This window comes from Anas platyrhynchos, chromosome 2 (genome assembly GCF_047663525.1).
Source record: "Anas platyrhynchos isolate ZD024472 breed Pekin duck chromosome 2, IASCAAS_PekinDuck_T2T, whole genome shotgun sequence".
Taxonomy (NCBI): Eukaryota; Metazoa; Chordata; class Aves; order Anseriformes; family Anatidae; genus Anas; species Anas platyrhynchos.
The window spans coordinates 49,020,061-49,041,520 of NC_092588.1; the positions used below are offsets into that span (position 1 = coordinate 49,020,061).

The window sequence follows — 21,460 nt, forward strand, 5'->3', positions numbered from 1 at the left end:
AGCAAGAGTTCCTGCAGGTTTATAAAGCCTGTTAGCACTTACATTAATGACCAAAGCAGTAAATATAATCCATAGACTAGATTCATTCTGACAGCTCTTAGTAGGCTGGTAAATGCTACTTACACGATACTTGCCTTGAGGAGAAAGGTCTCGGGGTGAGCGTAGCCTCTGTAGTTTTCATGTAGGTTAAGAATAAAGAAAAAAATCTTTAAATGATTAGGCTTTTGTGTGTGTGTGTGTGTGTGTGTGTGTGTGTTTTTGTTTTGCCTGGCTTCCCGAGGAAACAAAAAGTGGGAAGTCATGCTCTGTGCAAGTGTGTGCCCATGTATCTCCATGACCACATTTTCAATCTGTCAACATATTGTGACAAAATCGGACAGAGGCACATGAGTCCCAGAGATAGTGCAACTGCAGAAGAGCCCAGAAACAGCCCCAGAACCTGACGGCATGGTCTTTCAATACCCAGAAGCATACAGTCAAATAAGGCCGGAGCCAGCATACACATTTATCATAGGTGTTTTGGAGTTTTTGCTATTCCTGTCTTGCCTAGAAAAGCCACCACATTTCATTTAGCCCTCAAAGAGTTTCCTGTTTTGTTCCCATGTTAGGCTCGTTGCTGTGGAAGCTGCAGTGTCACTAATTGCCACCTATGCCCAAACATCCTTGGGAGTTTGTTTTAATGCTGCTCACCTATCTGCTTTATAACTGCAGCTGTCAGGGGAGGTAATGCTGTTGGTTTTGGTCTGAGCCTTGGGATGCTAAGGCAAAGGTTGCTACATCAGGTCAGGGTTAGATATGTTTATGGGTGCAATGCCTGTGAGAGCTTGAAGCAACACTGGGAGAATCCCACCATCCCAGCAGAAGGTGTTTCTAGCTACCTTCTCACATACTTTTCTCACTGTTTGACAAGTCAAATGAAAAAACAAAACAAAACAAAACAAAACAAAACACTAAAAGTCTACTCGTGAATATTAACATGTTTGAGTTCAGTCGCCTTTTCACTTTCACACACTGGAAGCCTTACTGGCTTTTCATTTGGAACACATTTTTTGTCCTTTGGAAACAAGGATTTTCTTTCAGCCCTTTGTTTCTCCCTGCATTTAGCCTCGATACCAGCAATAACTCACCCATGACTTTTCGCAGGGTTGGTTGTGGTGATTTTTTTATGCAACAGCTGTAGCAGCTGTAGAGGAGAGAGGCATGTACCTGCCTGTTATGTCAGGCAGAATGAGTGTTTGGTGTGGCTGTTTTAACTTCCATTTTAATAGGTCACTTAGCTACATAAACAAACAGATGCAGAGAACAGGCTTTGTGTTCGAGAAAGCTGGTAAATGATCTAGCTTAATGTTTACTTACAGCCACAACCAAAAAAAGTGTGGGAATACAAAATCAAGTCAGGAATTTATCTACATTCAACTCTGCAGCTTCTCTGCATATCAGAGACTTGGGGGAGCTGAATTCTTCGAAGAACAGAGCGAAAACACATTTTATCTGGAATGTGTGCTCTCCGTTATCTGTAACACACAGTGAGTGAGTGGTGCAGCTGCAAGAGGACGATGAATCTGAGATACTGCTGACTTGCTTTTGGAGCTCAGTCAGGGTCTGAATAGATACAATGCGGAGCTTATCAGTAAAGTCCTGGTGTTTTGAGTGGGGGACACCAGAATGAGGACAAAACTGAAGATTATCAAGAGAAAAAGCATGATCTCTCTGAGTACACCAACAGCAACTGATCTTGATGATATGGAAGATCCAGCTGGTCCATTACATCTCTGGCAGTAGCCAGTGGAGGGCACGAGGGAAGGAGTATGACAACACTTCCCCCAAAATGCCCTTCTGCATCCTGGCAGTCAGTGATTAAGGATTTATTGAACCAAAGACCGGATCCAGACCATCACATTCAATAGTCCTTGTGAAGCGTGTATTACGTCCTGTGGCATTACCACAGGTAATGGCCACACAGCTGAGTTCGCTCTCATGAAGTACTTCGTTCTGTTGAAAAGTCAATGCCTTAACTTGGTGCCCCAAAATTCCTCTATTTTGGGAAACAGGGACTGACTTCCTAATGACCATTGTAGCTTTGTGTAAGGCGAAGGTTTTAGTTTTTATACAACAAGATTTTTATACAACCAAAAAGCTTCACCTGTTCATTACATTTTTGAAGTTTTAGCACTGTGCCATTAGCACTATGCCAGTCAGATCCAAGCATAACCAATGCATCTGTTCCAGACCTTTTTTCTTCTTTATTATTAAAGCAGAAGAGCACTTGTATGGGATCATATCTGATCCAGCTCAGTCTGCTGAAGGCTCTTGACTAAAGCACCTTGCAACACTTGACAGCAGAGATTTGTACTGCCATGTGTGGGAAGGAAGGGGAGAAAGGGGACGTGTGGGGGATATTGCACAGAATGACTTCTCATGGTTTTATTCTCTGAGAAAAATGTAATAGACCTCTAAGAGAAAGCGTTGGAGTCCTGCCTTGGCTGCCAGTTATTTAACACTTACTAAGCACGGTGTATGTGTGAGCTGAAATGGGGAGCTTTTCAAGCCAAGTGATTCACCCCACTTTGAGAAGCACTAATTTTATAAGAATAATTTCACAGCTAAAAATCAATTATATATTGCTCCAGTCGGGCCCCAGGTTTCGCAGGTGAGTCACAGCTTTCTGCCTTACCCTTTCTTGGGTGGTGAGAGGCTCCTGGCTGCCACCCTTCACTCACTGAGACGGGTCCTGTTCATCTGTCACACGTGTCCGAACCCGGCCAGCGTGCCACTGCTGGCTGCCTGACAAATGATTCTCTCACGTTACACTTGGAGGGAGAAGGGAAGCATCCCTCCCAGCTCCGTCAGCCCAGTACAAAGAGCACAGCAGAGGCCACAGCTTGACAAAGCCCGGCTTATTTTTACCAAGACAATCTGTAACGCAGTCCAGGGCGGGCGGGTGCTGCCGCTGGAGGAATGCGGGCTGATACGGACAGGGCGAGAGCAGCTGAAGAATTCCCCTCCCAGCACAACACCCTTGGGCTCGAGAGCTACAAAGGGAAGACAGCATTTACACACGGCGACCTGATCGTGTTGCTTTCAGAAAATCATTCTGCAGCGGTGAAGAAGAGGGAGTATGCCACTGCCTCGGACTGCGGCCTTAGCAGCATTACCATATTCATGATTCAAGAGCTCACGAATGCTGAGAATGTAAGAGGTCAGTTTGGCCCACGGCCAGGACTCAGCCCACTGCCCACCCACGTCGAATGATCAGTCTCATGGTGTGTGTGTTAAACGGTACGGGAGGATATGGGATTGCGGGGCACGCAGACCGCAGAGCAGAATGCCGCTGCCTCGCGGGACGGGTGTGGAGGCGCAGTTGCTGCCTGCGCATAGAAAATGTGGGGAGAGATACAGCTCCGTTGTGTAAAATGCTTTCATCATGGTGCCACATCGCCGTGCTGAATAGGAGCTTTACACTAAGTGTGGCCTGTATGATCTGTCAGGAATAGAGAGCAGCTCGAAGCAGCCAAAACCTTTTTATCTCTCTATTTTTAGCGTGGAAGACAGCTATGCAGAAATTGCCATATAAACAAGGAGGCTGACAATTTCTACCTACAGACTTGATACGATCTACATATAGAACAGGACAGATACACACATATATATTTAAATTCACATTTGCTTAAAAAAAAATATTGTTGTATCATTCCCCTCCCCTTTTCCTCAGTCATTAAGTATTTTTTTTTGTTGGCATGTGGCCTCAGGGAATCTGGCAAAGGTGATGGAAGGTCACAAGAGTAGCCCAAGAGCTGCAGAACAAGCCGCATGTGCAAAAGGAGCAAGGCACGGGGAAAATAGCAAAGGGAATTGTGTGCTTGAAGGTGGTGACATCGAGATAATAGCATCAGACGTAGAGGAAGATTTAGGTGAAGGGAAACTAGAGTGGTTTGAAAAGATCTGGGAGCTTCCAAGTGAGAAGCAGAGGTTTTCTATCAGGAGTTGGAAATTTCTGGAGAAAAGAAAAAAAAAAATCAGAGAAGTGGAAGTCCTGGAGGCAGGAGTGGCTTTTATCCATGGAGTTGCTACTGCCTTTAGTCATTAGTGACAAAAGCTGCTTTGTTTTCAGTGATCACAACTCCTGTGAAAACTAAACACGGTACCAACACGTCAGCGACAGATAAGACAAGGAGGTACTGAGAGAGCTATTTACTGAATTCAGTGGTCAAAGAGGTGAAACTCAATTAGAGACTGCACATTTTTATCTGGACGAAATTCTGCTCTTAATGCAGTTTACATATTATGCTTACCATGACAAGCAAAACCAGCCTGGTCATCCCATCCAACGATGAGATGACTTTCTGTATAGGAAACTGGAATAGCTAGCTATTTGCAGAAACTATTCTGTAATTTCTGGTTTCAAACAAAAGGGGTTTATTGTTAAATAATCAATCATCTCTGAAAACACATTCATTGTTCTGGAAGATACTGGCTTTTGTTGGGAAAGCGTATTTACTTGGAGAGTCAAGTGCAGATGAGAACAATATTCCACAACTGTTCTGGGCAGCTTTACCAGGCAAATTCTTTACGTAGGCAAGAAGGCCTGGAAGCTGCAACTGGCAGCACATAAATTAAGCACATTTGGTACAGGGATCACCAAAACAATGCCATCTGCACTTTAGCTCTTCAGGAGAAAAATAAGAGTGCACTTCTGTAGACTTCAGCTTGCCTAGTTCAATAGCAAACCAATAGTCTTATACGTAAATAAGATTATTTATTTTCTTTCTTATTCTTTCTTGGTTTTTGACATGCAGGAAGAGCATCTGGAAACACTGCTTAATAAAGCGCAGCAGCAAACCAAGTCAAGTAGCAGTGTGAGGGAAGATGCTCTGTAATTACAAAGTGTTTTTAACATAAATGACTACGGACTTCGCAGCGTAACTGCAAAATGTGTCAGAAATAATTACACCTAACTGGGCTTTAAAGGACTTCTTAGATGTCTGAGATTTCTCTACTTCTATAATAGACTGTGTATGTCATTACACTAATGCTTTCTTAAATATAGTTGTTTTCTAAGGATCTAAACTTATTTATTTTTTAACTTGTAAACACACAGGTTCACAACCAACCTGTGGTGCTGCTGATAGTTATATTACTTTAAAAAAGCCAAACCTAATCTATGCATAACGTATGCTAATTATAAAACTTTTTAGGGAACTGATGATCAATCAACTTCTTATACAGGGACTGCACAGAATGCATTATCCTGAGCCCAGATTTTATTATGACATTTTGTATTTCTAGTGGTACATTTCATTATCTTTTATAAAATAGCAGTACTACGTCAATGTTCTCTTTCAAATGGTTATTAATGCTTAATAATAAATATTCCTAACCCAGAATACGTTTGGAGTGGAGCCTAGCATGAACAATTCAGATTGATGGGTGACCTTTGATATACCTAAAAACAGTGCTTGAGATGGAGGCCAGTAAATATTTTGTATCATGACAACTGAAAATATTAATGCTGTACTGTGTATAGCTGGGGTTTGTCTCTGCAAACACAGCTATGAAAAAAACAGCAGAAAACACTATGAAAGATTTGCTTCCAGTGTTAGTGGCCACCTACAGCACAGGCAACTTGGTTTTTTTTGCTTATTCTTACTGCTGCTGTTTTGTGCTTGTGGTGGGTTAATATCTGCTGGCTGCCACACACACACACACAGAGCTGATCTCCCTCCTTAATAGCACTTGGAGGAGAAAATAAGATGAAAAAGCTCCTGGGATGGGATAAATCCAGGGAGATCATTTACCGGTTACCATCAGGGGCAATGCGGACTTGACTCGGAGAAGATTAACTTTATTTCTTGCAAATTAAAAATAGGATAGTAAGAAACACAAACACAAAACTACAAACAAGTTCCTCCCCCACAACAAAGCAGACATAAGTTGTCTCTGAGAATAAGGGGAGAGGACCATGAGGGATATTTCTCAGGTTGAAGATATTGTCATTTTCTTAAAGAAATATTAATGGGATAAATACAGGTTGATTTAGATTACATATCAGGAAGAAATTCTTCACTCAGAGGGCGGTGAGGCACTGGAACAGGTTTCCCACAGAAGCTGTGGATGCCCCATCCCTAGAGGTGTTCAAGGCCAGGCTGGACGGGGCTTTGGGCAGCCTGGTCTGGTGGGAGGTGTCCCTGCCCATGGCAGGGGGTTGGGACTGGGTGGTCTTCAAGGTCCCTTCCAACCCAAACCATTCTGTGATCTCCAAGGAGACTCCATAAAATCTCTGGGTGACCTGTGCCAGTGCTCATTGACTGCTACAGCTTCCTTCAGGGCACATGCACCTGCTGTGGCGTGGGCTCCTCCACAGGCTGCAGCATGGAGATCTCCTCCAGTGTGGTCCTCTGCAGGCTGCCAGGGGACAGCCTGCTCCACTATAGTCTTCTCCAGATGCTGCAGGGGAAACCTCTGCTCTGGTGCCTGGAACACCTCCTCCCCCTCCATCTTCAGTGCCCTTGGTGTCTGCAGGGTTGTTTCTCTCATTTTTCCCCTTTCTCTCACAGCTGTTGCACAGTGTTTTTTTTTTTTTTTTTTTTTTTTTATCTTTTCTCGATGCATGAGTTAACGGTGGATTAGACAAATTTAATTTACTTCAGTGAAATGTTAATATTTTTATGCAATCAAAATGTGTGCTAGCGTAGCTGTAGGCAAATGACTGCAGAGAGTTTTCCACAAGGCATTTCCATGACCCTTACTGTACTTCGTGAAAAGAGGCAGCTCCTGCCAGATATTTCCCAAGCCTTCTATCTCCTGTACGCTGTAGTCTTTTGCAACTTTGGTAGAAGATGGAGGAGGGCACTCCTTTTGAACAGAAAGAAGCAGTTTGCATGTTTTCTCCGAGGCCAGAAAGTGAGTCAGCAGTAGAGAGTTCAGAGCCACATAATAGTCTCCAGTTACTTCACTGCTGCAGTGCAGCATTTGCAAGCTTTCTGTGGCAGACCATGGCTCCATTAATACCCATGATTATTTCAGGAATAAGTTGTTCTGAAAATTAATAGACATGACATCCAAAGCCACCATTCAAATTTATTCATAGACATTGAAGTGTTCCTTAAAATTGGCACCACGTATCAGAAAATATTGCCATCACTGACAGTATCATTCTCACTCATCTCAGTTTTCATAGCAAGTTGTAACTACTGGGTTCAAAAGTTCTGAAAAGGTAAAATACCCTCTTTTCCCTCAGAAAAACAGCAGCCCTCGTGGTTTATAAATATCTTATGGCAAGGTAAGGTACAGAAAGCAGAGTGATATATGCTAAACCCTACAAGGATAATTACTAGCATGTAACTAAAATGGATTGATAATTACATTAATACCTCCAGTAAAGCTTGAGGCATTAAGTTCAAAATATACTTTGTGCTTTGGTTTTAAATGTTTTTAATTAAAGAAGCTTACGCCTTTAGTTCAAGTGCTGTCTGTGGAAGAAGTACGCTGAAATGATTTAGCTATAGTGCTAGTCAGTTACACATAGCCCTATGCAGTTATCTTCACAGTTCATATTCAGAATTATCAACATTTCCTACATTGTTAACGCCTACCTCTCTACTTACTATGCTGAAAAAGCTTCCAGCCCAAAGTCCCGTTTTCCTTTCTTTAACCCCTCCCTACAGAGAAGGGATTCGGGATGTTTCCTAGTGAATATTCCTAAGGGTCTAAAGAATTTAGACACTGCCTTATCCTATCCCCTAGGCAGAAAATCTTGTAATCCTGTTTTTCCTGAAAGAATAGGAAGGTGCAAGAAAGCAGCAACTTCATGGGTTGATGAAAGGAAGGAAATGAAGTAAGCTACACACACAAAAGCTACCAGATTCTTCATTCTAGGCATGGAGAGAGCAACTTTGTTTTGCCGGCAGAACATGAACAGTGCCTGAGTCAACAAGATCCAGTACTTCAGTGAAAATTCCTTTTTTGGTAACTGCAGAGCACGACTTGGTGCATTGTTAGCAAGTGATGCAAAGCAACAGGCAGAAAGGGACAGGGCAAGCAAGGAGGGAGTAAACATGTTTCACACCTTTGAAATTTCAGTGCTACCAGCCTGGACTGCAAGAGGAGCAAGTGCAGATTAACTGAGCCTATAGTGTGAAAAAATAAAACTAAAAATTTGAAGTAGAAAAGCTGGTTTCATTTCTACATACCTGCAGTTAAGAGCCTGTGCTTTTAGATTTTGTCTCACTACATACTGCACGCCACTCACAGAGTTTTCTGAAAGCTAGATAATGCTGAAGTTCTCTGCTGTGTACCACATACTGCTGAAGTAAAAGCTACGCATCTTCAGAAGGCTGTAAAAAGCAAACTGGCTCCAGCTCAGAAAATCATGAACTCCTCTGGTTTGACCCAAAGCCAAAAGCTTCTCTGGAAAGAAGTCGGTATAGCAGCAAGTATCTTCCTAGCACTAAATCTGTAGCAAACCCCAGATTCAGAAGCAATGGAACAATTTCACAGTCTCAAAAATTTCCAAGAGACTTCTCTTCAGCCTGAGAAAATATCAAAGCTGAGTTATTTTGTTCATCTGTTTGCATTTTGAACTACAGAGAGATGCTCTGAGATGGAGACTTTGCAGCTCACATGACCTTCAGCAGCTTGTTTTAAGCGAGGCTGCCAAACAAGCAGCTGCTTAAAAACATTTCAAATTCATACTGAGTTAGCCTTTTAGACCGTGTTCAGTTCTACAGCAATACCACTGGGAACTACGGAGTGTGTTAGTTCTGTGATAACTGCCTCTGGCTGTAGATGGGAGGCATTTGGTATCTGCACACTTCAGACTTGCAGATGCTTTTGTATTACATATGTGGAAGATGCAATTCACACTAATTAATGCAATATTGAACTATGCAAGTTCTGTTTGCTTTTTCTTTACATTGGTGCTTCCACTATTAGCAACCTATATATTATTAGAAGCATTACATGTGGTTTACTTTCAATAAATGGTCTTATTTTAATGGAATAAATGGTTCTTAAAAGCTGAAAGAATTAATGAAAGTCCTTGCACTGAATCAGCTAAATGCAATTCCTTAGGGAAAACTGGGGTTAGAAAGACGCGGGCCATCAGTTATCATGGTATCACTTGGGGGGGGGGGGTGGAAGGAGGCGGTGAGCAAGAACAATACAGATAAAGTCTAAAGTCTCCATTTTAACATGACCTTTTTCTCATTAAGTTTCTTCTTAGCTGTCTACTTATCTGTAATACCAGTAGTGAAAAGGCAGACCCTAGAAAACTTGGGTCTGTCAGTTCCTTTAAGATTGATTTTAGGCTGCTTTTCACTTCAGCGGTTATTTGAAAGATGCAGCTCCAGCTGGCTAAGTCAGATCCATAAAGGGAAGGCAAAAATCCTTCAACTTCATGAAGCTGAAGTTTGCAGATAAACAAGAAGGCAATATTCCCATGTGTAGGTAACATTTGAAGGGAACAGGTTCAGCTGACAGATCAGAATGGATACCAGTAACCATGATGCTTGGTCTTCTCAGCCCATCTGTTCCTCTTTTTGCACATCAGGTTTTCCTTCACCTTATCGGCGCACTTGATGCACGTGGTTAAAGGATTGTTGTCTCAGCAGAAGCACAGCAAGGACCTTGGGGCCCACGTTGGTCTCTTTCCTTTTTGCTCCCACTACTTTCTTCCTCCATCCCACTTGTTCACCCTCTCATTGCCTGGGTGGCACCTGCTGTCAGGTCAGACATTTACCTGTGTCTGTCATCTCTTTAACAGCTTTCAGTCTTAAGCAAGAAAATAATTTATTAAAATTCAACATAAGAAAGCAAATGAAAATCTCAAAAGCCACACCTGTGAACAACAGAAGTCAGACTTTTCCCCATCAACAACAGGCTGAGTTTGAATTTTGACACAAGATGCCTACACCACTGCTTGTTTTCTGGTTTGTCTTACTGTTAAGGAGACCCTTACTGGAACCTGTCATATTAGCTGTTCACAAAGCTGTTAAAATTTTTCTGGACAATTCTATCTAAAAATTAAAAACTTTGCCCTTTTAATACAACTTGTCTTATGAGACTGTCAGATTGCAAATACCCAGTTTAGAGCATATACATGTTACACAGCAGTGTCCCACTCCCCTCCCCTGAATGCAGGGACGTTAAAATCTAATGCCTCTTCCAGATTCACATCACATGCACTTTAAGTACAGCTTAGGATGTAGTGTCATCTTGTAGCTGAAGAGCAAAAATTACAGAAGTGAACGTCAACACCTGAAAGCAGCTTCAGGTTTCCCTTAAGCCACGTGCATAAAACTATGGCAAGGTATTCAATACTTTAAGCAGAGTGGGACATCGAACACGTTAAAGAAATGATTGTTCTTCAAGTGGTATGAGCTATGCTCACCAGAACTTTCTGTATATTTGAAGAAAAATATACAGAGTTACTTGATTTTTTAAAACTTGTTTTAAGGGAAGAAAGGTTAAGTTTTAAGCTTTTGTATAGTAGTTGCACTTTCTCCACTTAAAATTCATGAGATTAGTCAGTCACTGAACCAGGATTCAGCTGTACTATGTATTTCCATCATTAGAAGTAGTAAATAAGTACATTTCACCCTTTTGTATCTCAGTGCCAGCTGGGCACCAACACCAGCAGTGTTAAGGATTAAAACCAAAACCAACCACAGCCCTGTCTGCTCAGAAGGCAAGTGGACAGCCATGAAAAAAACAACCATGTTTTGATCAGTGCAAGAGAAGGATCCAGTGGTTACAAAGCATGCATATTTCTAAGTGTTCTTATTTCCTACTGAATTGCTGGGGTAAAAACTTGCCCTCTCTTCCTTTGCCCAGTTCTCAGACATCAGGCACCCACCCTTTTGCTGTGCTAAGAGCCTATGAACACCGAACACTTTATGACTAAGGCCCAAACGGGAAAACTGTTAGTTCACCTCAGTGGACATCTCCCCACTATAACATCATTACAATCAAACTTGGGCAAGGGAATGTCTTTAGGCAAAAGGATCCAATATCAGGAGTGCAGCTGTGGTTATTGCTTGTGCTGTGTTCTTGCACAGGCGCCGTCTTCATCATATTCATCCATCAGCTGCAACATGTATGTTCCAGTATAGAGCAGAAACTGTCCAGTTATTTGTGCCGCGTGGGACATCAGCTGAAGCACCTTCCTGGAAGAAAAGCCATTTGTTTAAAAAATGTCAACAACAGGGCAACGTAGCCAAAAACCCCGGCCTCCCCCAGCACCTTCAGGATGAATTAGGGAGGTATATTTAGGAATCCTCTTGTTCCTTTTCACTTTTGAGAGGATGGTCATCTCCATACCTTCCTTAGTGCGATTACTTCTGTCTGTGGCCATTGACTGACAAAACTGTTGGCATGTTGTAGACACGGGCAGAATCAGAAAATGCATTTAATGAATCATTCTGTAACCCCATTAGGCCACCTGGAAAGCCATCACTCAAGCTACCAGAGCACCACTGGAGATGTAACATTGCCTGGCAGCCCCGCAGCATGACCTGATCTTGCTTCTCACCTTTAGGCAGGTCACCACGAAGCCTGTGTGCACCTCCAAGGTGCAGATCGAACTTGATTAGCACTGAAGCTCAGCAATCACAGTACAGTGGATGCCCAACAGCAATACAAATTAAGCCAATCGAATTAACTGTCCAAGCTGCAAACATTAGTAACTCTCAGTTCACAACTATTTTATTTTAATGTGCTAGTATTTATCAGAATTGAAATATATGGTGTGAGAATCTAGGCAGATCCATAAATCAAGATCAAGAGAGCATCAGAAGTCAATATAATACATACTGTGGATCACCACAGGACAAAGGAATAGAGATCATCACATTTGAGTGGTCATTTATTCAACCTACTTATAGCTTTTTTTTTTTTTTCCTTCCAATCTCCAAGACACAACAAGGACATTAATGCTGAGAGAGATATTCAAGCTTTAATCATTGTATGTATGAGGGCCTATTTTCAAAGTTAAGGCACTGGGGAAGTGGCACATGAGAACCGGAACCACTCCAAAACTGGAAGGGGATCAGTTTCTGAAGATGCAAAAACCATACCAGTGCTCCCCCTCTCAAAAGGGAACATGCACTTTTTGTATCCCTGTGCAAGTCAACTGTGAACCCTCTGTTGCTATACTTCTCCCTTCAGCTCTAGCAGAGAGCACAAAGTCCTCTTCTTACATTTTTTGTTTTTTTTCCCACTTTGATGAAAGGTTTGTAGTCAAAATCCAGTGTTTCAAAAGAGCTGAATACTCTGATACTTAGAGCCTTTAAAAAAAAAAAAAAAGGCTGTACCCTTATTCATGCTCCCCACACACATGCCATTTCAGCATGTCCTTCCCTCTGCGGGACAGTGCAGGCAAAGGAGCTGCAGAGTCAAAGCAAGCTGCACCTGGTCCAAGCTTTTGGGCAGCTGCAGTGTGTCACTTGCACATGACAGCAGTTGTCACTTAAGCCGCGGAGGAAGTTATTTGTTGAACTGGACATTTGATCCTTCAGTTGGGCCAGACAGGGAGAAACCCTTAACAGAAATGCACTAATGAGATCTGGCAGGCTCCAAGCCCCTCCCACCGATGAACAACTGCTGAATTTAAAGTTTTTTTTTCCTCCCTCACATTCCACAGGTGGGCGCGGGAAGAGGGCATCAGGGCTGGCAACTTCTGACTCATTAGCAGAGGCACTATGCTGAGAATCCAACACCGTGTGTCTCCAGTTTAAACAGCAAACTGAGGCAGTTGTCTGCCCTATTCAAGAGCACCCAAGGTTCTCTTCTCTCTCCCCTGCTCCTTGCTGGTGGCCCATTTTTCCCAGCCTCCCACCGGCACTTCCCCTTCAACTCTTTGTAGTGTAACAGCACTTCTAGAAGAGCTCTGCACTACTTCAGCTGCTTGCAGAACTTCTTCTTTCTCACCAGCTGCACTGTGCTGGCAGGCAGAACCATCACTTCACGTTCTCCTCAACAGTGCAAGTTCCAGTGCTGACACAGCCCCACAACAGATAGCCAGAGATCTGGAGTTTGCTCTGGCTCAAGAGGCCTAAACACAGGAACTGGAGGAGTGCAGCTGTCTGAGGGTGGACCGTTGCTTTGAAGGGACTCCAGTGAAACCAGTGCTACGGGTGGGTGTAGCATATAGCTGGAACATCACTGCAGCCTGGCCAGAGATGAGCCTCATCTACAGCAGCTGTAGGCCGAAGGATTAAGCAAGGGACCACCAGAGCAGAATGGCAGAGGTCAGACGGGGAATAAGATTAGCATTACAGTGCTTAATACCTGCATGCATGAGTCTAGGGGCTACTTGAAGACTTCAAACCGAAGACTACTTGCTGCCCAAGTGAAATAAACCCATTTACAGGCCATGTCATCTGTTCTGAACAGTGTACATTTAGGTCTGGTTCTCAAGTAACAAAATGCAGCAACTACACTACTGCATCTCAAACAGAATTTGACAGGTCAGGCAGAGAAATTCAGGGCTGTAGCTTAAACAGCTGTTAAAATCAGAGTATGGCATCTCTGTGAAGGGGTCTGAACTCAAAGTTTTCTTCCATCAGGGAAAAACACAGCTGGTTTTGACATGGCACTGACTTTCACAGTTGAAAGGACAGATTATTTCGAGGCAGTATTTCCCAACAGCCCGTTCTACCAAACTTGCAACCTACTACAGCTCGGTCCTGCGGAAGACAGAGGTCCTTGCTAGGCTCTCTTAGAGACTAAGGCAATCTTCTCCCCCTTCTTTTGTCTCCATGTACCTTTCAGGAGGTGAATCTGACAGCCACCATGAAGACCTCCATCATCAGATCTCCAATTCCTGTCTTATTTCACCTCATTGAAGTTCCCCTCCTAAGAGCCTCAGCACCCTGAATTCTTTAAACAAGTCAAAGAAACCTAAAGGAATTCTCTCAGGAGATTGTACCCAGTCTCTTGATATGAGTAAAAGCTATTAGGGTTTTGTCCTGGGGGAAATTTAAGATTCAACCATGAAAACCTATGAGCCATAAGCTTAGAAAGCTTAAAGCTGTAAGTTTTTACAAGACAGCTATTAAAGGAAGATTCAGCATATCAGATATAAGAATTAATAAAATATTATATTTATATAAATGTCTTAGAACTGATAAGCAAACAGGTTTTCATTAACGAGCAAGCCTGATCAGCAATGGAAGCATACTTACCGCAGTACATTTTTTGCTGCCATACACTTGATGTCATATGACACAGAGTAGATCTCATAGAAGGTTGCCTTCACATTTAAACAGCCAATAAAATCCTTAGGGTTCAGCTTGTACAGATCGAATGTGATGTTAGCTACTCCCATTTTCTTCTTTTGCTTTGCAGGGACGACTCCATTTCTTGTCTAATTTAAAAAGAGGGAGATAGTTTAGATCCTAAGCCAGGGAACTAAAGCAAGACAACTGTTAATGGTGCAGTTCTTTAGAAGTAACTCACTTATTCTTAACCAATTCTAAATTAGAAATAAAAAGCACTCAGATAAGCCAGTCTGTAGCTTAGGCAATTTTGTTCAAGTCCTGATTAGGCTTCTGAAACTATTCCAAAAAGACAGCACAGCAAGTCCACACAAACAGGACACCAAAATAACAAGACATTAGGTCGTTTTGTTTAGGAACGAACACAATAGTGATCAGCAACCTCGGAGATAGCTGTAAAGACTACGTGTTGTTCAGGTGAAGTAAAAACCTCACTTCCTGTGCAAACCTGTGAAAAAAGTCAAGTTCACATTTCAAATCCTAGCTCACCTTTCTTTTCCTTCTTTCTACAAAGTAAATGGAAGAAGGAGCCACTACTGATTAGGCCTAGGTTTTAATACTGAGTTTAAGCTGGAAAAATAAGAGAAAGAAGACTGTGGAAAGTCATCTTCTACCTCTTACTAAAAGCAGCCCTTGCTCTCTTTCAGGAGTGGGTTATTTGCTTCGAGAAAAAGAAAAAAAAAAAAGAGAAATAGTAAGGAATACCCTTATTTAGGGAGACACCTAGTGGATACACGGGTTGCTCTGCTCAGCACGTTCAGTTCAAGGATTGTAATGTGTAGCACCTGCTTTTTGCATGCTAAATAAAGCAACAAAGTTGTGTAAGGCTGGGGCCTTTTGTACTTGTCATCCCGGTGCTCAGACAGTGCCATGGTAAGTTAGACCAACTTATACACTGCAGTGTATCACCAGCCAGCAATTTTATGCCTGTTTTACTCCGACAGCCTCTGAGCTCCCAGCTCCAGCAAGCAGAACCCTTAACAACAAGTTTTGAACACGTACACGCAGTTGGGTTTGCTTGGGAGCATGCCCCCATTAGCACACAAGACATTTGGACCAAGCAAGACAATTTGTGCTACACTCCAGTTTATTTGTGAAGCTTTGGCATTCTCCTTCTGCACTTAAACTTGTTCTGCTGCCATGCGAAACAGGACATGAGGCAGGGGAAGAAGGAGCAAGGTGCAGTCATACCCTGGCTGCAACTCCTTTTCTGCTTTTGGAGCTCATGGCCAGGTGCAGCAGGTTAAGTCAGTGAGTTATCTTGGGGAAAAACACACAAGCTGTCCATGCTGCACTAAGAGACAAACAACGGGGCCACACAATTGAGCCATGCACCCACAGACAGGAACAGTGGGTCAGCTTGCAACTGCTAAGCGAACTCTGCATCTGGCAGAATAAATTTCAATTTCTAAAAACAATCATTTCTAAAAACAATCATTTAATTGGGAGAAACTTCAGAGTTGACCATCTTACTACTGCACTCCTCCACAAAACTAACTGGAAACTAAATTTACACTATTAAAAGGCTGAAAGCTAGGCAATCTTAACATATCTCGTAAAATATCTAGAAGCATGAAGACTAATGTTAGGTTTTGATGACAACTTTTAGCTGTTTGCAAGATTAGTACAGGCATTTTTCTCATCTTCACTATTACTGCATTTGCAAGGCAAAGCTTTTTTTATATGGCTTAATTTGGGCATTCTACCCCCTCTAAAACTAAACGAAGTTTGTGCTTTTAGCTTAAGGAAATCAAAGTCCTCATTCCCTGTATGTTATGAAACAGCTCAAGAACTAAGTTATTCCTGAGGTGTTCCAAAAGTGGGATTTTTCCCCATAATTCTGTGAAAATATGGGAAAATTCTTTTCCCCATAGTTCAGTGGGTCTACCACTGAACACAGTGGTAGCATTTCAGTTCAGTTCTTGGCACATCTTTGTCAACCATCTTATGTCCCAGCAGGGGACAAAGAAATGAACTTGTTAAGCCTTCCTGGATGATAAAACAAGAAGTTGATACTTTCCCTTCCACAGGGGAAGTTTTCTTCCTCACCTACAGACCTTTTTCCATCCACTTCTACTCAAGTAGGAGGGAGGCAGTGAACACTTACTTGTGTCCATTTCTGTCCCTTTTGTAGGACCACGAAGTGTGTGTTATCATCCAGGGACTGAAAGAACTCTTCTGTGTCCACAACCGTGCCATCTTCTTCCAAAACCAGAGTAACTACTCCAGTGGTGATAAGGAAGGCTTCTAAAGTCTGCAAAAAAACCAGCAGATTGGAGAATTCAAAAGGGAGCCTATCACTGTCATATTTTTCCCCCCATCATTTAATATTTAGACTTGCATTCTCCTGAACTTCCCCACTAATGATATTTGGACGAACAACAGTCTGTGGGTTGCCTGCCTGCAATACTGCACTTCAGTGCAAGTTTCAGCCAGAGCAGGAATGTTTGCTGTACCTTGCTGATGAGCTCTTTCAGGCTGCTCGCAACAATTCCTTTCCGGCTGCTCCTGGAGGCATTTGACACACGAAAAGGTCGCCCTGCAGGCATGAGAGGAGGGAACAGGGTCTGTTTTGTTACTGCTCCCACAGATGCTCCCATGGATACCAAAGATCTAAGACAAATAAAAATTCAGTGTAGTTATAAAAATAGTCACGTCAAGTACCACAAGGAGGAGGAGGGCCGTTGAGTTTGGTACACAAGGACATAGTACAAGTAATTCACAGGTCACGTTAGACTTGTGGAGCTTGCTTTCAAAATTAAACACTACATAGCCCTACAGTTGTGTCTCTGAACTTTCCCTTGCTGGTGACATTTGAAAACACTTCTCAAATGAAAACCATTTCGAGCACATGTGGGCCAAGTTGCTGCTGAGCTCAGCTGACATCAAAGTCACAGTGAAGCCGACAGGTTTTAACACTACAGTGAATGAGAAAGGCAGCAGCTAGTACTGCAGTCACCCATACAAATCACTCCCTTTTCCTGCAAGATAAACACTCGGTCAGATGGTACACACTACTTTCAACTATTTATTTATGATAAGAGTTAGCTTTAGGGAGACTGAACACACTATCCATATGCAAAACACCTGGTTTCAGAACACAAGTGGAGCTTTCTGATAGTTATGCTTGACTTGCAAATGGCAGAGATGCTTATAAATAACATCTACAGTCTGTAAAACCTCATTCAGCTTAGAGAATGGCAAAATAAGACTTGTTTGTGCCCTAATGTATCAAAGAAAGCTGAATGAAATGAAATTAAGATCCAAGTACATGAGCGGATAGCACTGGAGCAGGCTACCAGAGGCTAGGAGTTCAAACACTTTTTTGGAAAGGCATGGAGCTGGGACAGGGCAGGGTCAGGCTGGGGGTTAGGGAAAGGTTCTGCACCCAGAGGTGGTCGGGCACTGGGACAGGCTCCCCAGGGATGGGGTCACAGCACTGAGCCTGCCAGAGTTCAAGAAGTGTTTGGACAGCGCTCTCAGACACACGGTCTGATTTTTGGGTGGTCCTGTGCAGAGCCAGGAGTTGGACTTGATGGTCCTTGTGGGTCCCTTCCAACTTGGGATGTTCTGTAATTCTTTTAGAAAGAGGTTTTGAGTTTCCCTTGACAATCACATCTTCAACAGTGACTGTTTACGTTCTTGAGTTATATTCCCCTAAATATCACCGGCGATAGCTTTTTACTGCCAAATTGTATTGATTAATTTAATACCCAGCCAACTTGCCAAAAATCACCACCTGGAAGAGAATAAATCTTTTCCAAATCTTGTACCTGGTCTTTAAGCATATTTTTGAGATGCATGAGAAGTAATTTTTGTAACTAGCTAGCTAATTACAGTAATTAACTCCTTTCCTGCTCTCATTCCAAACCACTATTCTACAGGGCTTTGGGATACTACTTTTCCTCTATATGCTGAAGAGCTTCTCTTCCTCAAAAACTCATCAGTATTATTGAAACATATATATATATACATATTTTAAAGGAGTGAGGTGTTCAAGTGTTAGTTCTGGCTGAACCTAATATCATCTCGGTAGTGCTGTCTCAACACTAGGTCTCTGGCTTTCAACACTTTGCAAGTATGTTCATGTGGCATAACAAAGCAGGTACAGGTGAGGGTTCAGCAAGGTTTTTAGGAGACTTTCATTGTTTCAAATGAAAAAGCTAAGCATTTTCCTCCTGGATCACAACCAGGGAGGAAGGCAAGATGACAAAATAGCAGAGGAAGACGCTATAACTTCCCCTCCATAGACGGAAAGTGTGCTAGGACAGGGCGTGTGTGTGTATGTGTGTGTTAATCTCTGCACTGACTAAGCAGTGCCCCAATCACCCTGCCAGTCTGCAGGCAGCTCCCACTCTGAATCACTCCAGTCTCTTCCTCAGGTATGAAGCCTGTGCATTTATCTCCGTGCTGGTGACCCCACTTTGCTGGGCACCTGACTGCTAGCACGTGCAGCATTTAGGATTCAGGACAGAACACCTCCAGAGCTAGCACAGCCTGTTCCCCCCTCACACGTTTGAAAACTACACGTAGAATAGTTCCTTGAGTGGTATATATCACAATACTGCCAAGATGTTTTTTGTGATGACAGAAGATACCAGTCCTGTTCTTTGCTATTACCTAAGAGCAAGCGTTCATCTTGGGCATTAGCAGAGCCAACTCTATAAGCCATTTTTTGTAGCTCTAAGAAAATTTTCTTCAGAGCTCAACAACCACGATCCTACACAGTTGCCTAGTTCTATTGGAGGAAAGAAGTCAGAAACAAAAAGATTAATAAACCAGGACTTTCAATCAGTTCAACCATACTGCCACTTCACAGCAGTCCAAGTCTCGGGTAGTTATTTAACATCAATGCTATTCCACGTATGTTTCCGTAAGACTAGTCAATATCTTTCAAGTAAGTCTGCCCGTGAAGAAGTGAGTCTAGAGCATGGTGAGGTTTCAGACAATATTAAGTACTAGGTAACAAAAGCCAGTGTATTAAAAAAAGAAAAAAAAGCCAGAAAGCCAAGTGAACCCTTCCGTTTCTGGGTCAATTGCCCAAAGCCTGTTCTGCTTGTTTCCCCTCACACATATGTAAACCAGAGACTCAAAGGGGCTTGTTCATGGCTCACAGAAAGAAATATCACTTATTTTTTTGCAGGGAATTCCCCTACTAGATTGGAGCTACTGAAAATAATTGCATACTAAAAGGTAATGGGAATAAGTCAGGGAATGAGTGGTACAGAGCAAAGGGATGGTGCTGAAGTGCAGGTCTTCGCTCTTCCCTACAGGAGAAGGGATCCTATGTCAGTGGAAAATACAAGAACTCAGAAAAGTGTTTATAACTGAGGAAGAAATTATCTTCAACATCACCCAGCTTGCCCTGTGTAACGCCAAGCACCCAGAGACCTACAGACGCTGTCCCAAGCATTTGGTGCAGTGTCAGGGCAGGGGGCCAGCTGAGCTCTTTGTTTTGGAGGAGAAACCAGGGATTAACAACCTGCCCCGAGCCCTGTAGGCTAACTTCACCCTTTATCTTTGCTTGCCATGTGCCCTGTATGTTTGTCTAAGAACGTGGTGCAATGGTCCCCAGCCTCAGGAAAGCCAACATTGCACAACGCAAGCGGCTTCAGAATATGGCACGGCTGGATTTTTAGGGTAGAGTTCACAGTCGAGCGACAGCAGCAATAACAAAGCCAAAAATAAGTCAGAAATCAGCCAGGACACTGCGTGTCCCACCTGGCTTCCCGGTTACAACAGCCTGAGAAGACCCCACAGCCCTGAGGCGCAGAAGGGGAGCGGCGCCCGCCCAGCACACCCCAAACGCCACCACCGACCCCGGGACGAGCGGGGAGGGCGCCGAGCTCCCCCGCCAAGCAAACCTCCACTTTTCAGGCTTCTTTAAAAATAAATTAAAAGGAAACGGAGCCGCGGGGGCACTCACCGCACCGCCGAGCCCACGTAGCCCCTCGCCCCCTCCATGTCTTGGCCCTCCCCGGCCGTCAGGCAGCGCCGGCCGCCACCGCCCTTAATGGGGAGCGGGGCCGCTCCGCCTCCACGGCCGGCCTGCCCCTGGGCCGGCCCTCAGCCCGCCCCCGGCCAAGGGGAGGCATGGCCATGAGGTGGGCTGCCTTGCAGGAGCCTTGTCCTTGTCCTATCCTTGTCCATGCCACCCCCGGACCCCCTTCTTCCCCCGCCCCGAGACCCCTTTGGCTCCAAGCTCCCCCCTGGCACGACGAGTGGTGGCGGGGTTGTGCTGACAGGTGCCAGGCGAAGCACCTCAGAGGGAAGATTTATCGTTGTTATTATTATTATTCCCAATGAGTTTTTTTTTCCTTGTTGTTTACCCAGGGAAGGAAAGATAAAGATTGCTTGTTCCGTGTATATCTGAGTTACAGCTAATATAGCAACAGCAGGAGCCAATCCCATTTGAAGCCTCTAAGCATTAAGAGTAAATCAACAGATTAAAGTGCTTTGGCTTCTGATTTTAGAGCCTGGGAATAAGCTTACAACTTGGATTAATGTATGTAGTAGCCTCACTGGAGGTATTTAGCCTTCCTAGGGTATGGGCAGCAGTGATTTCTGTTTATGGGGCAGGTAAACATGTCATTTTTTCCTTTTCATGCTGGCCCACAGGCACAAGTACAGTATGTTTCAGCTCTGACACAACATGATCATTTTGACAGCTCTAAAACCACGACCACAGAGAAACCAAGGCAGATCCTGGCTGCTCCGTGCCCCACTGACCTAGGGCCAGCCGGTGAGCAGGGAGCTCTGTGCCACTGCCCGATGGCAGGAGGCTGGATCCGGAAGGTTCCACAGGGACACCTCGGTGACAGAGCCTGGACCTCGCCCAGGGTCACCCCATGGATGGGACTGTTTTTCTGGTCCATCTTGTTGAGCACAAAGGAGCCACCCACCTGATTTCTTTGCTTTCCAGGCTTCATCAGCACCCAGCCAATCCCTGCATAAATGTTCTCAAGCCTCAGCTCTGGGGCCCTTATCGGCTGTAAAAGAAAACAAACCTTTTAATCTGGGACAAATTGTGTTGTGTCCCCCCACCTAGCAGAGTAAGCAATCCCACTTCCCCACAGCAAAGCTCAGACCAGCAGGCTTCCCTGGATGAACCTGAGCTCAGGCTGATCTCTTCTTCCTCAGGCTCCTTAGGGCTTGCAGGTGTGAGGGGCCCCCTTCTGCAAAGTTAC

The 21,460-nt window shown here is 43.7% G+C and overlaps 1 protein-coding gene across 1 annotated transcript; it reads right to left on the reverse strand.

Moving 5' to 3' along the window:
- Positions 1-7,057: 7,057 nt before the first annotated feature.
- CIDEA (cell death inducing DFFA like effector a) lies at positions 7,058-20,340 on the reverse strand. Its single transcript, XM_005013097.6, has 5 exons — positions 20,200-20,340; positions 16,730-16,886; positions 16,381-16,527; positions 14,181-14,362; positions 7,058-11,162 (listed from the first exon to the last, which is right to left on the reverse strand). The coding sequence occupies exons 1-5, from the start codon at positions 20,235-20,237 to the stop codon at positions 11,027-11,029; spliced, it is 660 nt and encodes a 219-aa protein (XP_005013154.1). The 5' UTR covers positions 20,238-20,340; the 3' UTR covers positions 7,058-11,026.
- Positions 20,341-21,460: the final 1,120 nt, after the last annotated feature.

Excerpts from the sequence above, each read along its gene's own strand:
- CIDEA (XM_005013097.6), bottom strand. The coding sequence starts at position 20,237 with ATGGAGGGGGCGAGGGGCTACGTGGGCTCGGCGGTGCG. Across the intron at positions 14,363-16,380 it reads AGGGACAGAAATGGACACAA|ACAAGAAATGGAGTCGTCCC; the intron begins GTAAGTGTTCAC and ends TTTTTAAATTAG. Across the intron at positions 11,163-14,180 it reads GCAGCAAAAAATGTACTGCG|GAAGGTGCTTCAGCTGATGT; the intron begins GTAAGTATGCTT and ends CTTTTCTTCCAG.